This window comes from Gymnogyps californianus, chromosome 20 (assembly GCF_018139145.2).
Source record: "Gymnogyps californianus isolate 813 chromosome 20, ASM1813914v2, whole genome shotgun sequence".
Taxonomy (NCBI): domain Eukaryota; kingdom Metazoa; phylum Chordata; class Aves; order Accipitriformes; family Cathartidae; genus Gymnogyps; species Gymnogyps californianus.
Genome location: NC_059490.1, coordinates 10,982,978 through 11,006,743, shown reverse-complemented (window position 1 = coordinate 11,006,743; position 23,766 = coordinate 10,982,978). Strand labels below are relative to the sequence as shown.

Here is a 23,766-nt window from a genome sequence, read left to right as displayed (position 1 = left end):
TTTGAAGAAGTACGAGTTTTATTCAAGCATGTTAAATGTTTAATCTAGAATTTGTTATGACAGCAGATTGTGCTAGTAGAGGTTGCATTGCTGATAATACTGCTTTCATGGGTAGTCTGGTTTTTGGCATGTCTTGTAATTAAGCAGGCTCATTTCTTAAGGCTATTTATCTTATATATGCAAATAACACAGTAAATAGAAAATGAAATGCTGTAGCAAATATTGATTACACTGAGGTTTAAATACATAAAGCTGTTATAACTATCCTTTTATATGGATTATCCTGCAATTTCGTTGAAGAAACATGCTTTGAAATGGAACACTAAGTGTATTTTATATAAAATATTTCTTTGCTTGTGTTAAACCTGTCTGTAAAGACCATCCAATAACGCATCTAAATGAAACATGATACAATACAATGCCAGAATGCTGTTGCCTTACCTTACACTTCAAGTGTTACTAAGTTGATATAATGTTGAGTTTGAGACAAAATAGAAAAGCAATCTTAAATTCACTTGAAAACAGCAGTTGTCACTGTCTAATACTGACTCCTTCTTGACAGAGTTGTATAAGAAAATTGTAGAAACCACTTTGACTCCTGCTGGAATAGATACAGCTAAACTCTATCCCATACTGATGTCGTCTGGATTGCCCAGAGAGACCCTTGGACAGATATGGGCTTTAGCCAACCGCACTACCCCTGGGAAGCTCACAAAGGAAGAGCTCTACGCTGTCCTGGCAATGATAGCAGTAACTCAGGTATGGCTAACACTTTGGAGATTAGTGCAAAAAGGCAGTTCACTTAACTAATCTGCCATAGGTTGTGTGTTAGCATAAGTGGCAGGTATACCACACCTGTAGTAAAATACTACTTCTGTTGAAGTCCAGAGGAGGAACTGCCCTTGTAACTTCAGTGGGATTATAATTTCATCCCCTGCACTTACATTTCAGTTACTCCTTTCTTTAGTGTCAGTTGAAGGTAGTTCTTGGATATACCTACTAAACACGTGTGTATGTGTTTCTAGTATAAAATACTGTCTTTTTTCTTCTGTTGTATAGTTTGAGGAAAACAGATGTGTATACGGTTCCTGTATCCCTTAGTCTGCGAATAGCTAGACTTGTTACCTCTCTCCTGAACCAGTGGAGTGTTAATTTTAGGCTTCCATTCTTTGTCAGCGTAGTGTCATCTCTTAACAGTTTATTTCTAAATACCAGCCCTGTATGCAAACTAAGGCAACAGTATCTTGAGCGACGAAGATTGAAGCTGAGGTACCTTGTGGGAGTGCTGTGTGGGAAAGATGATACAGCACACACCAGGTTCAGCATAGCTTTGCTTGCCAGTGCTTACTAGATTGGTTTACCAAAAGTCAAACAAGAATGCTGTCAAATGCCTCTGCCCACCCAGACAGGTATCAATCGCTACCCTCTGTGTAACTCCAGCAGTCAGGGTGTTGAATAGGATTCACTTATACAGGCTCTTGATAGCATGTTTTGATTTGGAAGGTTTACTCGAAGCTTGACCAGTACCCTGCTCTTTCATGATTTCAATAATTCAAGCTAGAAACCAGAACTGAGAACGCAATATGCCTTTTTGTTGAGGTGTACATGGTTGTCTTTGCTTTTCTGCCTTTGCAGAGAGGAATACCTGCAGTGAGTCCTGACGTGTTAAACCAGTTTCCAGCTGCCCCCGTTCCTACTTTAACTGGATTTCCGATGCCGCTGCCCGCCACGGTGAGCCAGCAGCCTCTGATGCCCTCCGCACCGCCGGTCTCCGTGCCTCTGAGCATTGGGCCAGCCGTGATGGGAATGAGCATCACGGCACCAGCGGGCGGAGCTGCAGGACAGCCTTCGGGAGGGTTCGTGCCATCCTACCCGCCGAGTCAGGTTAGCTCGCTCTTGTTGCGTGGCAAATCTCCGTTCTCCTGGAAAGAGAATTAGCCTGGCTCTCAAAGCTACGTAGTGACAACAGACTTTAAGGAAGCGGCACAAAATGAAGCTGCAATCTGGCACGTGACATCTTGAAAACATGAAGTCACGCCACTAAGGATGTTCTTTTATTTTTCCCCTTTCTTTCTGGTGGCATTAGAAGAGGTACAAAAGCATTCTCCATTACAAACTAACTGCATTGAAAGAGGATTTTAGTTGTAGTTAGGATTTTGTAATGCACATAAAATGGAATTTTAGGTTAAACTACACAACAGACTCTATTAGCTGGTAAAATAAGTCAGAGTTTTCAGAAGAAGCTGAGAACTTTGAAAACCTTAGGTTTACAACACTGTAAATTTTCCTGTTTGCAAATATGGTTCATCCGTCTTTGGAAACTATTTCTTCTGATGCTTTTGCTGTGTGTATTGATTTTTAAATTATTGATTGATTTAAATTATTAATATTTGTCCTGTATTACAAGATTACGTGGCTATGATCAATAATACATTTAATGTGAAAGGAGTAGAGTTCCTTATTCACCTGTTCTTCATGCACATTACTTGTAATTTTGTACACCTTGTGTGTGTTTTGAGTTGGGTGAGGTGCAGGCGAAGTGGAAACACTGACCATGCTAATTTTGCGTGCTAATGTTGAAAGGCTTTTTCCTTCTTTTGTGTTTTGTTTTGGGTTTTTTTTTCCATCTTAAGTCAATCATGCTACTCTGAACTGCTTTCATGCTATATGACAATTTGAAAAGACACAGTATAGCAATTTACATGCTGTTTGTAATTCAGGTAGTAAAACCAGAAGATGATGACTTCCAGGAGTTTCAAGATGCTTCAAAGTCTGGCTCACTAGATGACTCTTTCACTGATTTCCAAGGGGATGTAGTTGGCTCCTCCAAAGCAGCCAGTTCACAGCATCGGAGCAGGTAGCCGATCTTTGATTTCCACCCCTTCAGTATTTTAGAACTCTCTTAAGAAATGAAATGTTTTCCTCTTTTGTGGGTAGCTTCCTAGCCTGTAATTTTCTTCTGTCACCTGACTTCTACTCTGACAGTTTCTTTTGAAGGTTGTTACAACTACAATTAGGCTTTCTGAATCAAAAATGACATTTGATGTGCCATAGGTGGTTGGCCATTCTTTAGCATTCTAGTCATCATGCTGAGGTAAATTGCATTTACAAGGTATGGGGATAGGTTTTCAAGTGTTTATACTACTGCACAGGCAATTGAAAGTTACTTCATACTGTGCATTCAGGCGAAAATCTTACATAAAGCTATTCAGAAGAAATACACTGGGACAGAGGAGTTCTGCATTTAGTGCTGCGTGCGTCCATTAAAAGTATGACCCCATGTTTGCTGGAGTTGATAGAAACCATTTGCTGACATCAAGGTCTTTCTTCAGGCCCTGAATATGGACCCCAAAATTCATGCAAAGAGCACGACATCGTACTCTTAAATGACTGAGAACTCCAGTGGACAGGGTTTTTGTCATTTCTATCGTTTCTCTGGCCAGTGCTTAAACTTCTGATAACTGACTGTAAGTCTCAATTGAAATCTCACTCAGACCTCAGCAATCTTGGCTTTTCATTTGGGAGACTGCCAAAATGTAATTCCAAATCAGGCAAATTTTGTATAACAAAATAAGTAAGCATGTTTACTCCCTTTGAGAGTTTACAATTAATCTTTCAAAGTCCTGTGATTACAAAATTTCAGTGTTGTTTCCTTTTACTGCACATGGCAAACTTTTATGTACCTCCAGGTGTCTAATTGTAGACATACCCAGAAAATTTGTATTGAACTGACTGTTCGTAGTTGCAAATAGAACTAGCGCTTTCCAGGTAAGCAGTGGTTACCAGTTGCTTCCTCAACAGTGACGTCAAATGGGGTACTGAAACAAATTGTTCTGTTACACCGTGCCTAATGGCATTCTATGTAAGAAATTAAATTTTGCTGATGTCAATCAATGCAACATGCATCTGAAGATGCTCTATTTTAAGTATATTGTAATTTGTGTTAGACGTCATTTTTGCAATTAAAGCTATTCAGTTACTGAAAGTTTTAACAGAAACATTGTTTGTAAATTCCACAGTGGGAAGTAGGGGATCATTAAAAAAAAAAAAAAAAAAAAAAAAAAATTTAAAATGGTGTTTCTTTTTCACTGCAGCAATTCTCTTTATTCAGTTGTAAAAGCGTTCAGTTTTGAACAGAATGTTACAATGAGCTATAATCTAATTGCTTATGGAGCTTTATTTAAAAAAAAGCCATCTGTAGAGTACAGATAATTAACCATTACATTTGCCAAGATTGCATATCTAATAGCCTGTTTTGCAGTGATGTGAAATTTAATTATATTACCATAAGCTATATTTTTTTGACATTGCACTTTCTGTCTGCAAGCGTCACGGACCATCATTAGCACATGTGTGCAAGTGCTAGGTTTGTATGTTGCTTGTAGGCTGCTGATAAGGAGATTTAAATGGCTCTGGAAAGATTCTTGCTTCAGGCTGAAGAACGCCATAGAAATTCATTCACGTTTTCAATGTGCAGTAGTATTGAATGACACAAACTAGAGGTAAAATGCATCATTCATATGTAAAGGATGTTGTTCTGTAGAGCTGCCAAGGTCTGATAAGGGGGCTTGTGTGGAGGGCAAGCAAAGAACGTCTTCTCAATCTTACAGCAGTTGCTAACGTGGTGTTAGGTTATTATGGCAGTTTTACTATATAAAGTAGAGTGTGTTTATGTGCAGAAAGATTTGCTTGTGTAACTGTGGACTAATCCTTATTTTGCTGATTAGATAGCTACCTAAACTCGCTAATTTGCACTGACAGAAATTCAAAGTTATCCTTTCCTTCCTTTTGAACAGTGGTTCCACTTGATTCTCTTAATTTTGCAATATGTAATGAAATATAATCAAAAGTAGATAAGCTGAAAGTATGGAGCTTGCAAAATCTCATGCAGTTTTAGCTCTTCACTATATCTAGTTCTATCAGGGAGGAATTGTCCTTACGCTGCCCTGGGCAAAGTGATAAATTAAACAGCAGTGATTCCTGCGATATGTCTGTGTGCTTATTCTCTCCTGGGCTAAGAATTCCTGTGGTGTAAAGTTCTGAAGTGTTTTGTTCATGTTTTGGTACAAATTAAAATCAAGAAGGGTGAAAATTGACTTCTGGCCTAAAGAAATATGATTAGGTGAGATAAAGTGCGAATTTACCCATCGGTTACCCAGCTGCCTGTTTACATGCTCTTATTCTTAATAGATATGGAGGTAGTTTACATCAGGTTCTTGATTAAGAACTCTTTAGGGTACAAGCTTAGGTTCAGTGATCCAAATGTGTATTCATAATAAGAGGCTCTTTTAAATAAAACCGGGAAATGTAGATTTCTTATAGATAAATTAAGGAACTTTGCTTTTATCTCTCTTGTTTTTAGTGTTCCTTCTTTACTAATGCCACTCCCAGGTAATAAGACACTCTCATCAACTGATAAGTATGCTGTGTTTAAAGGAATTGCAGCTGAGAAGCCTTCTGAAAGTACAGCTACTTTTGGAGGTAAAAGGAAAAATATACAACCACTATGAGCAATTTATTGCAATATTTCATATATCTTGTTTTTGGCATTGATAAAATAGCAATATTTAAAAAATCAGAGCAATTATGTCAATATAAAATTTATGATAAGAATTCCTAATATCTTTATGTAAATGTATTCCTTTTCTCATATTTGCTAGATTGTGGAGACAAGTATAGTGCTTTCCGTGAATTAGAACAACCATCAGAGAGCAAATACTTAGGTAAGCAGTATGGGTTTTGGAGCTCTTTTAATATGTTTTCATGATTATTTTTATGAGCTGCACAATTTCCATTGCTAGAATAATGGTGCTTCTGCTCCTCTAAACAACTTAGTAGGAAGTATCCTGAAAAAATAGTATAACATACTATTGGAACAATCTACAAATCGTACTTCTAGACGATTGGCATCTCTTTTGCATGCTTTGAGTTTTATTTAAAATAACATTTTATTTTAAAATGGCTGGGATTTGTTCATTTTAACTAAGGAGTCATGTATTCTTAGAAGACAGAATAAGATGCTTCTGGACAAAATTGCAACTTTTTTTCTATTGTTAGGGCAGAATTTAAACTTTTCCTGGTCTCTGGTGCTCTAAGAATAAATCTGATCACTTATTTTGAAATTTGTGTTTAACTGGTTTTGATTGGGAAAAGTAAAACCTAGATGGCATCCGAGGTGCAACATTTGTGTAATTACAAAAGCAGAGTCTCCCTAAGCCTTTTCCAGAACCGTCTATGTCTAACTCATTTATGCAATGTAAGTGGTAATCTCATCTTTTTAATCAGATGGGGAAAAACTTTTGTATGTTATCAGTAGACAGATAAGAAGATAAACATATTACTAACTTAACCTGACTTCCACAGAGTTATGTTCTTACCCAGCATTTTGTTTCATTATTAGAAGACAACTTTAGTTTCTAGGATAGAACTGCTTACCTGAGTTCACTCCTGCTCCTTATTTTTCAAAGATGGAATTCTTCTTTTCAGACACTGAGTTTCTGAAACACGTGTAATGTTTTGTGAGATTTTCATGCTCAGTACCTCTTCAGGATTAAATGCATGCAATGAAATGAAATAACATTTTATCTCTTTCCGTACATGTTCTAAAATATAGAAAATTACTATATTTGCCTGCTATCCAGGTCTGACCACTCTTAACCCTTTCACCAGCTTACATTTCTAATGGAAAAGTTTGCGATTCATCAGTAAGTTTAGTTTGCTGTGATGTTTTAATTTTGATCACTGAATAGCAATTTCACGAATATTTGTATTGTTGCTGGGCCAAGTGAATTGATTTGGAGGGGAGGGAGAATGGAAGAATGTCAGGTATAGTCATGGTCCTTTACTACCATTATAAAGGATATTCTTTTAAATCTTCGTTAAACTAATTTAAAGTATGACACTGTGTGGTAGCTTAAGAATTAAATGTTAATGGTGTACTTCTAAAATAGAACAAAATCTGTTTATCGGACACTTGTCTTAAAGTACACATCGATACTTTAAAATTACAAGTAGTCTAAGTATGTACATGCTGGTGAATGGGTTAAACAACTCGACATTTTTCACGTTCAAAAGAAATTGCTTTATAAAAAAAATAATTGCGTATGAACAGGAATAAGCTTATAAAATTAGTACACCAAAATACTTAATGTAAATTCAGTAAAAACATTGTTACCTAATGTTTAATCAGGTTTAAATTATAATCCTTACATAGCACGATCTTACATTCAGTATGTAGTTCAACTAGAGATCTGCACATCTTGTGATTAATCATGCTGACTTTCATGTGAAAGTCTGTCTCCAAGCTCCCTAGTAAAGCTGTAATCAGTCTTAGCAGAAGATGCCCGAGTTATTGCAGTTACTGAAGTTCTGATCACTTAACACTTTTGTACGTTTAGGTGAACCTGATGGAAGGAAAACATGACAGATTAAAATGAGAGCTTAAAAATGTTCTAAACCAACATGTTAGGATCACCGCCTTGCATTCTTTTCTGTTTGGGGCTTTGTCTCTTCCACCCGTTGGGTTCCCCATTGTGCCCAGTTGGATAGGCTTGCTGGCTGGCTGCCGCCTTTCGAGTGAGCTTTTTTTGAAAGTACCTTCAGCCACCAGGCAAGTCTGGTTGGTCTCTCCTCTGTTCCCCTTTCAGCTTATCAGCAGGGTTGCTTTTGTCTCAACCCTCTGCTGATGCCCCATGAATAAACTGTATTTAGGCAATATTTTGAAGGGAGGGAGGGGGAGAATTGCTTCTGTAAGAAGGCAAATACTATATTGGTATAAATGAAATTCAAGATTACGTTCGTTGTTTGGCAAATATGAGAAGGATGAGGTGGGAAAAAGAACTTATGTGGAAGCTGAATAAGACAGTACTGATCACCTTTTGAATCTATTGGTCATGATGTGTTTTGATATTAACTCAATGTAAAGGGAATTTAATATGACTTTGAGGCTATTTGAAAGACTTAAGTGTTTGCTGGAATGAATATTAGAATTGCTGACCTTGAAGCTTGTGTGGCTCGTAGAAGTTGAGTTTGCAGTTCTACATGCATCCTGAGGTCTTAATTTAAATAGTGTGCATAAAAACTTCTGACATTGCATGAATAATTTGCTTGCTTGCATGGTGTGAGTATGATGTATTTGTTGTCACTGCAGTGTCTTATTATTGTTTTTTCATTGTTTTTATTCTCAGGAGATAACCTTGCAGAATTCAAGCCTGCAGGAACCGATGATGGTTTCACAGATTTTAAAACCGCTGACAGTATCTCACCATTAGAGCCACCTGCAAAAGACAAAACTTTCCCTACATCCTTCCCTTCTCTGCCCGTTCCGTCAAAACAGCAAACACAAGCAAAGACCTCTTTGAATCTAGCAGACTTGGATCTCTTTTCCTCTACTGGAGAAAACAAGCAGCCATCCTTTCCACCTGCGTTTAATGCATCAAAATCGGGCTCCTTTCCTCCACCGCCCCTTCCATCTACCACTGCCCAGCCAGCACCCAGCAAAAGTTCAAGCTTAGCTGATGACTTTGGAGAGTTCAACCTTTTTGGGGAATTTTCTAATTGTGCATCAGCCAGTGGACAAGATGACTTTGCAGATTTTATGGCTTTCAACAATAGCAGTGGATTTTCCGAACAAAAACCAGATGACAAATACAATGCACTTAAGCTAGAAGCCGGTCCTGTTCCTCAGTCTGGCTCGTCGGCCAGCACAGTGAAGAGTGGGCAGAGTTCTGCCACCGCTGTTACGCCCACCAAATACGATATCTTCAAACAGCTTTCTCTGGAAGGCTCTGGAGCAGGCTTTGAGGAGGCGAAGGACAATACGCTTTCTTCAGTGAAAAGCGATGATGATTTTGCCGACTTTCACTCTAACAAGTTTTCTTCCACATGCAACAGCGTGGATAAGTCCCTGGTGGACAAGGTCGCAGCTTTCAAGCAGGCCAAAGAAGACTCTGCTTCGGTGAAGTCTCTGGATCTCCCTTCTATTGGTGGCAGCAGTGTCGGCAAGGAGGATTCTGAAGATGCATTGTCTGTTCAGTTTGACATGAAACTGGCTGATGTGGGAGGAGATCTTAAGCATGTCATGTCTGATAGCTCTTTGGATTTGCCAACAGTTAGTGGCCAGCATCCACCAGCAGCAGGTGAGGAACTGGTTAGATTGCTCTGGTAACGTAGGTGACGGAGATTTCAGTGTTGTTCTGTGTGCTAAATTACAGTATTATGCACTAGTCTTTCAGTAGTGAAAGGCTTCTAAATCTGTGCACCCGCTAGCCAACAGCCCCTTAGCAGGGCAGTGTTTATTTTTTGTCTTAGAAGACTATAAATAGATTGAACAGTTTGAACTCCATGCCAGTTTATTTTTGAGATTTGACAACATCATATGACTGGTACCTGTTAGCTATTGTCACTTAAGGGATTCGAGTGGAAAATTTTCTAATGCAAACAATGTCATTCCATTTATATTAGCAAGATGAATGGCAGAGAGTCTCACTTTAATCTCTTGGTTTCAACAAAGCGTTTGGCTTGGGGACTTAACCCGCTCTGCGCTTCTAAAAGGGTAGGCAGAACACTAATTTGTGCTGTTAATGAAAAGCTGTCTAATCAACAACACTAGTATATTCCCGTTACAGTGGGGCTTAATCTGTGTAGCCAGTATTTTGCAGGACTGCAAGTAGAAGTATTGCATACACTTTTTAGAGTTAAAACCCTCATTGGAATAATTGTGCAAAGGGCCTGTAAGTGCTAGTCTCATGATTGGTAACTTTTGGACCTAAATTTAAAACCATGGGACTCTTACTTTATCCTTATCAGGTTTTCACCTTCTTTAATTTCCCTCTATGACAGTACTCCTGAGAGAGTGAATTGACCATCTCCGATCTGATCGCATATCATAAAACAAATTTCCCAAGTGTCCTGCTTTTTCTTTTCATATGTACATAGGAAGATAAGATGTAGTTAAATGTTCTGTGGCCTTCAATAATACGGGAACCATTACTGTGTTCTAGCGACAAGTATTATGCAGTGAAAGGCTTTTCTGAACAGGGGGGAGCATACAAACTGTAAATGTAAAAGCTGTTACTGCAAGAACTGGTTATTTCCATATGAAATATTTCTTCCATTTTTGCAGATATGGGTAGAGAAAATATACAGTACTGTAATTTTGCATTATATGATATTTTTAAGTAGGGGAGAGAATTAAGTTGGCAACTTTGACATGGAAGATACTCTATAACAGGGTACAAAATATCAGGAATAATTTATTAGCAAAGACATTTAATTTTCATATTACTGCTTGGTAAAATTCCAAGTTGAGTGAGCTGTCAAAAACGTAGCACCTACAGTGTATTCTTGAATGTTTACTTTGGTTTTGAAAGCACTTTTTCCTAATATTTTTCTAGCCTCTTTCGGTGGTAGTTTGGCTTATGTAGGTCTTCTACAGGATGTGAGATTTTGCCACAGAGGTCAGTGATTAATAATTGCCATTTGTGGCAGGAAAGACTTTTTTGGTTTGTTTAAAGGGGTTAGCCGATCATGTGCTTGTTGCTAAACTTTTGAACTCTGAAGTATTAATTAGAAGCTATTTTTATTAAACTTAAACAAGTCTGTATTCTCCTATGGTGCCAAGCTAGATGTTTTTCCACAGGGAGAGTTTTACTCCATTTAACTGTTTGGATTTCGTAGCGGAGCGTGCTCTGGACAATCTGTTACGAATACTTCTGTGCTCATGTGTTCGTTTATGTGTGTTTGATGCATTTCAAGCTATGAACTACTGATGTTCAAGTCCTTTTTTTTCAGTTTACATAAAGTTAAAAAAGCAGATTTTTTTTTTCTCTTAATTTTCTTCGATCTGTAAATCTAATGTCAAAAAGGGACAGTATCCCTTTGTCATCCTCACTGCTGAGAAATGGGAGACTAGTCATTGGGAACTGTATGTTTGCAAGCACCGTGTAACATCTCCAGTGAAAGAGCAGTGGGACAGAGGTGCTGATAAATGATTTGACTTTTCTGACATCGATACAGAGGTCTTTATCCTTTGGCTATAGAGATTTCACGTTGCATAGCTTCCAGGTATGGACAGGTAGGTTGCTTATGCTAGGAATTAGAAAGAAATTGTTGAGTTGCTTCCCATACGATGGACTTTGGTCTCTGAGGGAAGAAAGGTTTTCAGTTTTGCTCTCTCCAAAGGGGATACTGTCTCTTTAAACTTTGCTATAATTCTTTGTGTGAAAGGTAGATTATACTAATGTTGCCTGATTTCTCTTGCATTTACTTCGTATAACCCTTTGAGCACTGGCTGCATGCTGTTCGTTTCAACCAGGCTGCTTCTTTTAAACCAAATTTACGTTTCACTCCAAGACGAAAACATTTTAATTAGCACCTAGTCATGTTATATGAACCTAATTTGTTCTGCGTCCTGCCGAACGTTGCAGCGAGAGCGTACCCTCGCCCGGGTATTCTCAAAGGGTTATCCATTTGCTGCACTTACAAATCTGTAAAGTACCTTTTTCTTTGGCATTATTGGAGATCTCTGTATATTTTAATCAACTTCAGGTTTTTTGCTGCTTTTCTAATGTCTAATTTCAACTAAACATTTCCTGTGTGAATGTGCCTTCTCAATCTGCTTTGATATCTCTCTTCTGCAAGTATTGACCTGCATGCTTTATTCTGATAACGCCCTTACGAGCTCCTATGTATCACTATCTTTTGTGATCTGTAAGTCCTGCTGTGTTAATAAATATTATCTTGGCATATTTTGAAAACGTGGGGATGTGTGTGATTTGTTGCAAACCAGCAATGTATCCCTCTTTCCTGCAAAATACAAAGTTTAAAGTTATAGTATCCCCTTAAGCTGGCGGGTGCCTTTCTCTTGCAGAGCAGCGTGCGGGTGAGCTTCTTTCTCCTCTTCCAACGCTTTGACCTTGCTCCCTGTGCACTTCTGAAACCTTACATATCAGGCTAAATAATATTTTTCAAAAGAGCAGTTTTTGAGAGGGATTGAATAGAGGAAACGTGTGGATGGCAGGGTTGTTTCTGTGAGGTGGTTTTGAGGGTGTGGTGGTAGTTCAGGCTCCAGACAAATACTGTTTTCTCTGTCCGGTTGTCTCCTCATCTGGATTTCCCTGCTGCCAGCCAAGGTTATGATACGCCTTTGTGAAGGGAACCAACTGCAAAATGTGTCGCTATCGAGGCCTTTATGAGTAGGAGCCCATTAAACAATATTCTGATATTTATTTAGCTAATCTGGAGTGATTTAATCAGTGCCCCAAAATAAAGGGTCCTGCTTCCTTTTTCTGTTTGGGAAGTCCTGCCTTACTAAATATTGAAACTTTCAAACACGAATGATAGCTGCAAATTTGGGTCACGTAATGATGTCACTTCGAATTCCTCCAGATCCTGGGCCACTAACAGTTTGGGATTAACGTCAAATTAGGAGACAAGGTAAAAAGCTAAAAATAATTGACATGTGGAATAAAGTTAAAGCATTACACCAGCGCGAACTGGGGTTTTGTAGTTCCTTGCCAGAAGAGCAAAAACCAGACCAGAGACAAGAATATGTTGGGTTTTTTTCTTCTTTACACGTATCTTGATAGACTTTAAAAGAAAAAAAAAAAAACCAACACCCCCCTTTCATTCTGGAGAACCAGTAGGTTATGCCTAGCCCTAAAGCTTTTTAAACTGAAGGCTTGAACATAAACCTGAGAAACTTAATTCTGCAAGGCTTGTGCTATTAGTATTTGTTCAGCTAATCATACCTGGAGGAGAGAGAGTAATGTTCATGACTCTATACTTTATTACATTTTTGTCCAGACTTGACAGTCAAATTCACTCACTTGCTCTCATTTAGTACAATTCTGCAAATAGAAGAGCTTAACAACACTTATCCTGCGAAGGCCTCTAACAGCGGAGGGTGCGTACGTGTTTTCTGAACGCCTTCCAAGCTGAGCCAAAGGGCGCAGGGGTGCAGCGGCTGCCCTGGGCTTCTGCAGGACTGAGCTGAGCTGTCTCTCCGCTTCCAATGCAAGCTCAGGGAGTTTTTATTACGCTGTGAAACGTTGTTTATCATGATAATTAAAAAATAATAAGCAAATTCTTTAATTCCACAAGGTCTGAAGGCTTTTCTCTGCTTTTTCCTTCCTTTTAATTTATCTTAGTCAGCATTCTTGATGGTTTCCACCTTAGCAGTGCTAGGTACTGCCATTCTTTAGCGAAAGTAAATTGGAGTAACTCCCTTATCATTAACGCTGTTCCAGACTTCACCAGCTGAGAAATGGGCTTTGAATTTTTCTGATTGCTAATAGGCATGACACAGATAGCGGCAGTACATACAAGCCTCTGTATTCTTCCAGTTTCATCTCTGCCTTTATCAGGTGAAGCCCCACTGGAAGCAGTAAGGCAGTGGTGCCTGTCCCCATCCAGTCTCTGGACTTCTTGCTCAGACTGCTGGCGATGTTCCCAGTGTAACAGCTCTGGTTTTGGTGCGTTGATGCTGTTCCACTAGGAACAGAACTACCTACCACCTGCATCACCCTAACAACCAAAAAATGACACAAGGGTTATATTTATTCGTCAGAATTTAATATAAACTGAAATATAAAAACTTGAAAGTCTCCTGTGTTGGTTAAAATCACTAAATATATTACAATCTTCTGAATTGTCTTTTTCAGTTTTCTTTAGAATATCACGAATGCTGTCAAGGGTTTTCCTTAAATGACTAAACTGTTGCATTGAAGGCTCCAGCTTGTAAATTGCCTCCAGCCATAACTTAATCCTTGGTAGTTGAAATAAATTGTTATAGTTGGCTCAAATGAAGGATGTCAAGTTTTTCTGTAGATGAGATAACACTGGGAAACGGTGTTTTAACTGTATTTCATCCTCTGTCAGTATTCTCCTGTACATTCCTTGGCAGCTATTGCTTTGCCTCTCTCCAGCAGCTGCGTGGCTGGCTTGTATAGCTGTAGCTGTCCCCAGGTGATGATCAGGCAGGTTGGACTATGGTTTTGGTAGTTCAAAATAGATGGGAAGTAAATGGTAAATATTTCAAACCTTTTGCTTTGGAAGAAATACAAATTGGGTTTGGTTTCTAAAGCTTTCGGAAACTTACTGCACTCTAGCATGACACTGTGAAGATCACTTTTTCCATTTTTGGTCCACTAGAAAATATTTTTAAGGAAAAAAAGCATGGTTACGTGATATTTGAATGGATCTGATTTTGATCTTTAGACACACATGCACCTGTCTCACCCTGCCCTCATCTATAAGTGATTTGAGAATCTATATCCAGTGTATTTAATCTGCGGTGTGTTTCGTGGTCTCACCAGTGCAAAGCTGACGGTGCTAATGACATGTGGCTTTAACTCTATTGGGAGTAAGAGCTTTTGGATTTTTATAACAAAACTAAACTCAAATCTCTTGTGTCATTTCTGAAAGACACCACAGAATTGCTACTGAGATTACTAAGGAATACTGTTTTATGACGATCTATTTCACTGAAATCTATTGATATATCTCTTGTGATCAGATTATAGGATTCCTAATGCATGATCAATTCAAGATTTGCCCTGCTTCGACAGGGAATTTGCTATATGCTCTCCAAAAAATGCTAAGAAATCACTTTTAACCTTACAAAAAAAGATTGCATATCCCCAAACCAAAGCATTTTCATAGAATTTTGAATGGATTTAGTCTTTGCTAATTTTTTTGATAAAATTTGATGCTTCTCATCAGTTCAGATTCTGTTCTTACTAAAAGCATCCTCCAGGAGGAAATGGCAGTAGCTCCATAGCATCTGTCTGCGCTAAGTGTGATGCTTAGTTAAAAGTAATTCTTTTTTTTTTTTTTTCCACTTAATCATCTCTTGTTTTGGAAAAAATATTACTGATACACATGCATCTTTTTAAATTTTGAATTGCCATACCAGCAAAGCGAAGCTTTTATTACATCAGAGGCTAGAACCGCAGCATTGTAACTGGAGCTTTTTTATTCATTACATGTATCTCTGGTCTTTAAGAAAAAGGCTGTTGGAGGAGCAGTTCTTAACAGTGCTTAATAAAACAATCTTTTTGCCAATAATAAAGATACCCACATCATGAAGAGTTCTCTAGGGTCAGCCAAGAAGTCCTTTTCACATGTAAACTGCTTCTTCACTTATTAGTCTGGTGGCAAGTTGCTCTGCTACCTGTCGGGTGGGAAAAGCTCCTCTCTTCCTTGTGCAGCAAATGTGCTAAGAGCTCAGATAAGCCTTTAGTTTTGCTGTAGCTATGACGAAGGTTACGATTTTACTTCCTCTAGTCAGAAACAGCGAACTTGCGGCAAATGATTCTATGAAGTGCAGTGCATGGCACAGCAAAATGTTGGGTTTTTTTGCAATAGAATAAAAATTCTTATAAAAGCTAGTTTACCTTGGATTATGGACGGTTACACATGCATTCTTATTTTTCATACTTTTCAATAAATTGTTTTAGAACTGCTTTAGCTGTAAACACTTTGTCTCTCAACCCAGTATTTTTCCTGTAATATAATACTCTCAGGCAAGTTTATGCACCAGAGTAATCCTTTCATAACTATCCAAAAAAATAAAATGTACAGAATTGAACTATTACATTTCATGTCAGCTCTTACACCCATGCAGATGGGTTTCATGTCTGCATGAATTCACGTAGAGAATCTTGAATCTTAGTTTGTGAATAATTAAAATATTGTTCTGCCTTCCCTGCTGTGACCTATTGATTGCAGGTGAAGCAGGGGGAGTTCAGGATTCCCACCGAAGCCTGCTGCTGATTCTGCCTATCCCTGAGCCAGGATCAGATCAGGAGGAGTAGACTGACCTGGTCCTTTAGGATGTGTTTTCAGCTCAAACTCTTACCAGTTATCAAAGAAATCATTCACAATATATTGTGCAGATCTTCACAGTAGGATCATCGCTCTTTCTTTTCATTTCCTGGTGAACACTGAAACAATAGCAGTGCTTAAATCTTTGCTGGGTTTTGGAGTCAACACAAAGTGAGGAAAAAAAAGAGGTTGCCTAGTACACTGTGGTATTTTCAAGATCCCAGGATTAATTACAGTTGGCTAACATTTTGTAGGTTATTCTGGCACTCTCTCTAATGCTAGCGAAGCTTTCATTTAACTTCTTTAAACAAAACCATATATTTGAGAGCACAAGGTGTGGTTTCTTGTGATAAATTACTGATCCCTTGCAAGTCAGCTTCTTTTTACCTCAGAGCCTTCCTTCTATTCAGTTTTGCCATAAGCAGGTGATTTCATCTCTTGCCTGCTTACCCTTCTGTAAACTGCTTGCTCTACAACTTTAATATTCAAATGGCTCTTTGAAATCTTGCTGTACATATGCAAGGTGCTAACGTTTGTTACTGAGATGCTGTCATGTGCAAATGCAGCAGCTGCAGGCAGACTATCCCTTAGGAAAATCTGATAGATGACACACCATGCCTCGCTGGCCCATTGCAAAGGGCCTTTTATTGTAGGAGCCATTAAACTCTATCATTATATTGTATATTTGTTGGACTTTTTAATTAGTCATGTATGTGGGTCATGCCTGGAAAGCAGCCTAAAGCATAGCATGCTCTCCCCTTCCAGTAAAATGAATAAATGAAGGCAGAAATGTTTTGTTAAAATGGCTTAATCCTCAGGCTGGTGTGGCCAGATGGAATAAAGAGGGCAGCTGGAAAGTCAGCTTCGTCCCACCCTGGCTGTATTAAACCCAAGTTGCTGCTACTGTGAGCCAGCCAGTTAAGACCATAATGTTGATCAGAAGAGTCTCAGCTAAAACTGTGCTAAGAGAATATATTTTCTGGTTTGGGTTTGCTTTACCTCGAGACCGTTTGACCCTAGGCACTGAGCAGCAGCTGAATGTCTAATCCGAACTGACAATTGTTAATGCTGGAAAACAAATGCCACATGTAGTCTAGTAGGGCTTTTTTTTTTAATGCTTTAATGAAAACTACCCAGCCCCTGGCTCTCCGTGCCTTCGCTATGGATCAATCTCAGTCTAAATGTGAAAGATCAGTTGAATGAGTAGCGGACAAAGCCCAGCAGACCCTGGTCACTGTGCAGGCTCCTTTGCTTGCTCTAATGTAAGCAACCAGGCTGTATCTCATACCTGCTCATGGCAGCGAGAAGAACCTATTGGCCCATATAATTGCCAGGTGAGTATAAAGGTTTGGAGCTTTCTGCAAAATAATTGGATTTTCTCTATACTTAACTGAATAAATAGTTTGTAAAAGCTAAAACAAGATCTTTGCAATATTCACGTCATTCCTGGAACCTGTAAGTTTGAGGAGTCGGCTGTGTGGCACTGCAGTAACTGTGATAAGCTTAAACAGGATTTCTGTTTTTTAAACATTCTTGCAGCACATTTTTATACATTATTTGTATCAAAGCATGAATATAAAATTAAAGTGTATTAATACTTTATCGGAGGGAATGGAAAAGTTAGCCCAATCTTCTGTGTGGTTGGTTTTGATAAGATGAAATAATGCGATAAGATGTTTGAGTTGCTAATGTTTAGATTTTGATTGCAGATTCTGCAGCCAGCATCAGAACACTGAACTGGTGATCTGTGCAGTCTGTACTGTCTAGAAACATTTATTTTTTTAGTGTTTCTTCACTACCCGTAATGGGATGGTGACTTTCAACTTAAAATATAAGGCAATATTCAAAGGTCAAGGCTTACATTTATTAGATGGGGAATTTTTTTGTATTAAATGCTTAGGTATTTTTCAGATTATTTTTGTGCAAACTCTAAGCCTCATTGAAACAACAATTCACTGTGTTTGTTCTTGCAGTTCTTTAAGACTCTTAGCAAGTTGCTGTTGTTTTTATACAGTGTAGAGAGATTAACGTTTGAACTTCAGCTTCTAATTGTAAGGGTTTGTTTTTCTCAGATATAGATGACTTAAAATGTGCCCCATTTGGAAGCTATAACAGTGGGTCTGCAGTCAGCAGCCTGGCAAGCTATGACTGGTCCGACAAAGACGACATTCATCAGGGCAAGAAGCTCTCCTCCTTTGTCCAGTCTTCAGGAAGTGGATCCTCTGCGGCTACTTCTGTTCTTCAGAAGAAGGAGACTTTGTTTGGCAGTTCGGAAAACATTACCATGACAACAGTTTCCAAAGTGACAACCTTTTCTAGTGAGGATGCTTTACAGGATGTTTCCTTTGCAGCCTTTGCAAACTTTAAAGACTCTGGACCAATATCCAGCGGTCCAAGTGACGATGACATTGGAGACTTTGGTGATTTTGCAAGACCTTCATCAGAAGCACAGGATGCAGCAGCAGCAGCTGACACAAATCAAGAGGCAGATTTCCTCGCCAGTGGTATCTCTTCCGAACTGCGCCGAGAGTCCACAGATGACTTTGGAGAATTCCAAAGTGAAAAGCCAAAAATCAGCAAGTTTGACTTCCTGGTGGCAACTTCCCAAGGCAAGGTGAAATCTAGTGAAGAAATGATCAAGAGTGAACTGGCTACCTTTGACCTGTCTGTTCAAGGTAAGCCTGTTCAGGGTGGAGGAAGCCCATAATGCATGTGCTTATCCAAAGCTAATTTTTCTAATCAAATTATAAATTGGCCAAGGGGGGGTTTTCCAAAGGCTACTGGAAACAAGCTGAATCTTCTCATTGATTTCTATTGCATTTGCAGCAGGTCTCTTTCTAGAAGAAAAAAATTTTTGTGCCAAAAAATTGTAAGAATTGAGGAACTGGGGAAATTTGCACCAGTCACCGAGTAAATAGAAGGCTTTGTTCTTCTGGAGCAGTAGTGCATCCCTTGCTACTACTTTATTCATTTTAAATAGTCCGTGCCTTTACGACTAAAAGACTAACTTGTTTATATCCTAACTTTTTAGGGTCTCATAAAAGGAGCTTAAGCCTAGGTGACAGAGAAATAAGTCGCTCTTCACCTTTACCAGTTTTGGAACAGCCATTTAGAGATCGTTCAAATACTCTAAGTGAGAAGCCTGCTTTGCCCGTCATCAGAGACAAATACAAAGACTTGACTGGGGAAGTTGAGGTAAGGAATTATCTGGAATACAAGTAAACTGGCAATGACTTTCATCAGTGTGATATCAAGGGTGTTCTGTATCCCAGCTCTTTGGGACTTCAGCTATTTGAATTTAGGGTATGATTCTAAGATGGCATCGGCTAAGGTTAGATGTTTTGATTGGAAACTGCTCATAAAGGAGGTTTCTTCTCTCCTGTCTTTGAAGGCTTGTGAAGTGGGACAAAAATGCTGTTGTCTGAAAGTCAGTTGGAATCACTTGACCTTGCAGTCTAAGCTTGTAACTGGAAATTAGTTACGACTTAAATCTAATCCCCACTTTGGCACTGAGACCATTGCCTTTGGGAAATGGCTTAACTTTTTTGGCTGTGTGGTAGCTATTTCTCTCGCTCATCTTGAGAATAGATGGTTAAAGGACTCAGATTAAATTCTGCTAATCCCCATTTCTAGAACAGCAGACCTGTAACAAATGTGTCAGGAGTAGGTATGTGCAATGCAAACTTGTTACCCATTCGTGTATGTTCTTCCTTTTGAAACTAGTTCTAACTCCCAGAAATCAAATTTTAGAGTTCAGGTGCAAAGAGAATATTTAAAGAACGGGGGAAAAATTAGGAATAGGTATGTTAAATGTTTACATAGCTAATCTGCAAAGAGTCTCTTAAAATACCTGTCTACTGTACGTCTATTGTGATAGGAGAAAGGGAAATGTGTGTAGGAACAAGATTCAGACTGTCCTTTTCTTTCAAATAGGAAAGTGAGAGGTATGCATATGAATGGCAAAGATGTTTGGAGAGTGCCCTGCAAGTAAGTGTATACCCTCCTCCGAAACCTTTTCTTCCTTCCTGCAGGTACCACCTCATTCGGTGTTTAAGACCATATAGGCATAGAAAGGGTGTGAATCAGCCCAAGTGGATTACAGTTTTTAAACGAAAAGCTGTTACACAGCAGAAGTGCTACCTCCTGAGTTAAAGAGCCTATATTAATCTCCTTGTCATTTGTGATTAGTTTGGCTTTTTCAAGTTAACTAGTGGTGTTCTGTCGTGGTTTAACCCCAGCCAGCAGCTAAGCACCACACAGCCACTCGCTCACTCCCCCTGGCCCCACTCCCAGTGGGATGGGGAGGAGAATCGGGAAAGAAGGTAGAACTCGTGAGTTGAGATAAGAACAGTTTAATAACTGAAGTAAAATATAATACTAACAATAATAATAATGAAATATAATAATAATAGTAATGAAAAGGAATATAACAAAAAAAAAAAGCAGAGGGAAAAAAAAAGGAAAAAAACCCAGTGATGCACAATGCAGTTGCTCACCACCTGCTGACCAATGCCAGAGCTGCGATCCGCGCCTCCCGGCCAACTCCCCCCGTTTATATACTGGGCATGACGTTCCATGGTATGGAATACTCCTTTGGCTAGTTTGGGTCAGCTGCCCTGGCCGTGCTCCCTCCCAGCTCCTTGCACACCTGCTTGCTGGCAGAGCATGGGAAACTGAAAAGTCCTTGGCTTAGGATAAGCGCTACTGAGCAACAACTAAACCATCGGAGTGTTATCAACATCATTCTCACACTAAATCCAAAACACAGCACTGTACCTACTAAGAAGAGAGTTAACTCTGTCCCAGCCGAAACCAGGACATGTTCCTATGTTTTGGGTGCCCAGTAAGGCATGTTGTTCGGGGCATTGATACCAGCATCTGGCTCTTCAGCGCTTCTTGAGAAACAGGCTTGTTCTATGTGCTGTGCAGAGGGCCATTAATTTTCTGGTAATGGGTGTCAAATGTTTCACAGCCAGATTAGTTTTCCTTCACATTTCTTCTTTGCATTTGAGTATTAGACAGCCAAAACTATGAATGTTATTATTAAACTAGATAGCAATGCATGCATACTCTTAAAACTATTATTTTGGTAATGAAAATATTTGGGGGAATATGTTAATGTTTTAAATGTTCATACTTTTCCCCTGATCTACTTATAGTTACAGCATGAATATATAAAACCATGGGATGGAGTATGGCAATTATTTCTTATTTAATTTGCCTCCTTTTTTGTATAACAGTTTCTGTTGGGGACAATCTTGTTTGTAATAATTATTTTAAGGTAGATAACACCATCATTTTATGAAATTCATTTTCACCAGGTCATAAAGAAAGCAAATGATACCTTAAATGGAATAAGTAGTTCATCTGTTTGCACTGAAGTTATCCAGTCTGCTCAAGGCATGGAATATTTACTAGGTATGTTTTAATTTACCGTGTCTCTTGCATTGAAAGTTCTCCTCTGAAAAACAGTAATACATAATAACTCTTTCCAAAATGGTATTATTTTTTTAGCTTAATCTTTGCCTGCACCGAAGTAATGAACAACTCTTCTGGTAAATAAATGTAACTACTACTTGGAAATAGCTGTCCATGACCACCTTTCGTGTGCCATGCCTGTTTTGTGCTGTTTCTGAGTTAAAGTTTCAGGAACCTGTGCTTGCAGTGAATTCTCTGCAATCCTCCACTGTGTTTTGTATCAACAGGGGTTGTTGAAGTCTACAGAGTAACCAAGAGAGTTGAACTGGGTATCAAAGCAACTGCTGTTTGTAGTGAGAAACTCCAGCAGCTGCTGAAGGATATTGATAAAGTGTGGAACAACCTAATAAGCTTCATGTCACTTGCTGCTTTAACGGTAAGACCAAAAATAAGCTATGTCTTTACTAAAGGAAATGTCATAATTATATGTAAAGTGATGTCGCAGGGTGTCCTAACTTTACAGTTTGTATTTTTCTCTTGCAAAACGGAAATACACTTATTTGTGAAATCCAGTTTAAAGCTCTCTGTAAGAAAACTGTTATTTATGTACAAACATGATGTTATCTTACTTAGTGTCTTAATGATTTAGATGATATCCTGTGTGTCTGTGGACCTCTCCAACAAGGGAAATTTAGTAAAATTTCAATAAGCCATTTTATGAGGCCAGAATAATGTGGACATATCTTGTCTTTGTAATATCCCTGCAATTAGTTTTAATGCTCACAATACAAGAGCACGCAATGTAGCAACACAGGAATAACTAAACTGTTTTCCTTTCTCTCTGCATTTGGAAATGCCTAAGTTTGCTTTGGTTCCTGCTACAGACTAAATAGCTTTTCCTCCTCTGAAAAGAACTGCCAGAAAAAGCTCAATTGCTCTGAGACAGTCTGGTAGGAGCTCGAGAGCTTTCTACGTAACTGGGCAAGTGTTAGAAGGAGAGATGGTGAGGGGCTGTCTGCGGGCTGGCCTTTAAGAGAAGGAGCACCCCATGGGAAGGGTCTGCAAAGGAATGGGGAAAAAGAGGGGCACATTGGGGCCAGGTACAGAATACACAGAATTAGAAGGCAAGAAAATCACCTTGCCGTTAAATACCTTGCACTTTTTTGTGTATGTATGTTGCAGGAAATACAATGTGCAAAATGACTTTCTTTAACCATGGTAAAACTCATATTTTTAGGGAATCATCCATCTGTAAGTGCTTGATATCGTCTTGCATAATGGATCCCTTTAACTCAGTATATACCTAAGGAGTCTTTAACACTTAGTTAGTATCAGTACGTCGCATCAAGCATCAATAAGCAGATCATTACCATGGTTAAGTTTTCACTGAACATTTTGATTTGTGGCTTCCTTCTTGCAATGCAACTACGGCCACTAAAGATTTTGAAGATTTGGGAAGATTGCTTCCCAATAAACACTCATTTATAAGTAAGACCCAGAGTACTTGGTTGCTGCTTGAAATAGCCATCTTCAGCTCATTGTCATTCCCTGCAAAACAGGTATTATAAATGATCAGTTCCTTTTTACATAGCTTTTACACATTTTAAACCTCTCCAGTACAAACAGCGGTGGCAAACAGGTATTTCTGGTGATGTCCTGTGTTGCACAAAGCCTGTCGTAATATGAAATCTATACTTTCAGTATTTTACTGCTTGGCAGATGAAGTTGATAGACTGGGATTCATCTGTGTGAACTCTGACATTGTTGATAGTAACAATCTAAAAAGCTATCAGGATCCTGATTTAAGCAAGTGGATTAAAATTTAGTTCTTAAAGTGCTTTTCCTTGGAAGATTACAGGGATTACCTTAAAGTCCAAAGCTTGGCCGCGTGTTTTCTGAGCTGCAGCAGTCCAGATAAATTTTAAACATACTAGGAACTGTGAATAATGACTTCTCATACACGCACAGTACCTCTGAAGTTATCTAAGAGACACGGACTCCTGTAGCTCTCAAATTCATCCCTTCCCCTGGGTCACAGGAAGGTGTGGAACCCATACCTTCTTCCCCTGGTGTTGCAGTCACGGATCCCAAACGATGCAGAAGTGCCAATTAAGTAGAGAGAAGTATTCCAGCTCAGAGGCCTGTGCTTGGAAAGGTTAATTTTATCTTTTAAAGGATTTTGTTACAAGGTAATTTTATGCACAGCCTTGTGGTTTTTCACTGCAAATTACAGGATGACCTTCTCATTTGCTTCACTCATGCATTTTGTAAACAAATATTAGAGTGCCTTTATTAATTTGATTGATCTACTTAAAGATTACAGGGTGTTTTTTTCAGGATTCCAATTATTCTCCAGCCATTCAGCGGGGGAGCGTGATCAGCATACCTAGAGTGTGGATTAAGAATACACGTGTTCCAGGATCACGCCTTTTTTTTTAAGCTTCTTGCATTTCTAGTCATTGTTTTTATTTGCATTACTATCTTCAAGCAAAACTTCAACAGTTTTATACCAACCTTATGCAA

General features: G+C 38.8%; 1 protein-coding gene across 6 annotated transcripts in view; it reads left to right on the top strand.

The window, feature by feature from the left end:
* SYNRG (synergin gamma) overlaps positions 1-23,766 on the top strand; it is a 42,397-nt gene that overhangs the window by 14,576 nt on the left and 4,055 nt on the right. For 4 of the 6 annotated variants that reach the window (XM_050908799.1, XM_050908797.1, XM_050908796.1 and 1 more), the window contains 11 exons: positions 563-759; positions 1,636-1,884; positions 2,721-2,857; positions 5,363-5,481; positions 5,661-5,723; positions 8,187-9,137; positions 17,898-18,500; positions 18,857-19,020; positions 19,759-19,812; positions 21,147-21,243; positions 21,531-21,679. In XM_050908799.1, the coding sequence (XP_050764756.1) occupies positions 563-759; positions 1,636-1,884; positions 2,721-2,857; positions 5,363-5,481; positions 5,661-5,723; positions 8,187-9,137; positions 17,898-18,500; positions 18,857-19,020; positions 19,759-19,812; positions 21,147-21,243; positions 21,531-21,679 (2,783 nt within the window). The remainder of the gene's footprint in view (positions 1-562; positions 760-1,635; positions 1,885-2,720; positions 2,858-5,362; positions 5,482-5,660; positions 5,724-8,186; positions 9,138-17,897; positions 18,501-18,856; positions 19,021-19,758; positions 19,813-21,146; positions 21,244-21,530; positions 21,680-23,766) is intronic. The other 2 variants (XM_050908800.1, XM_050908801.1) reach the window with 2 other exon arrangements.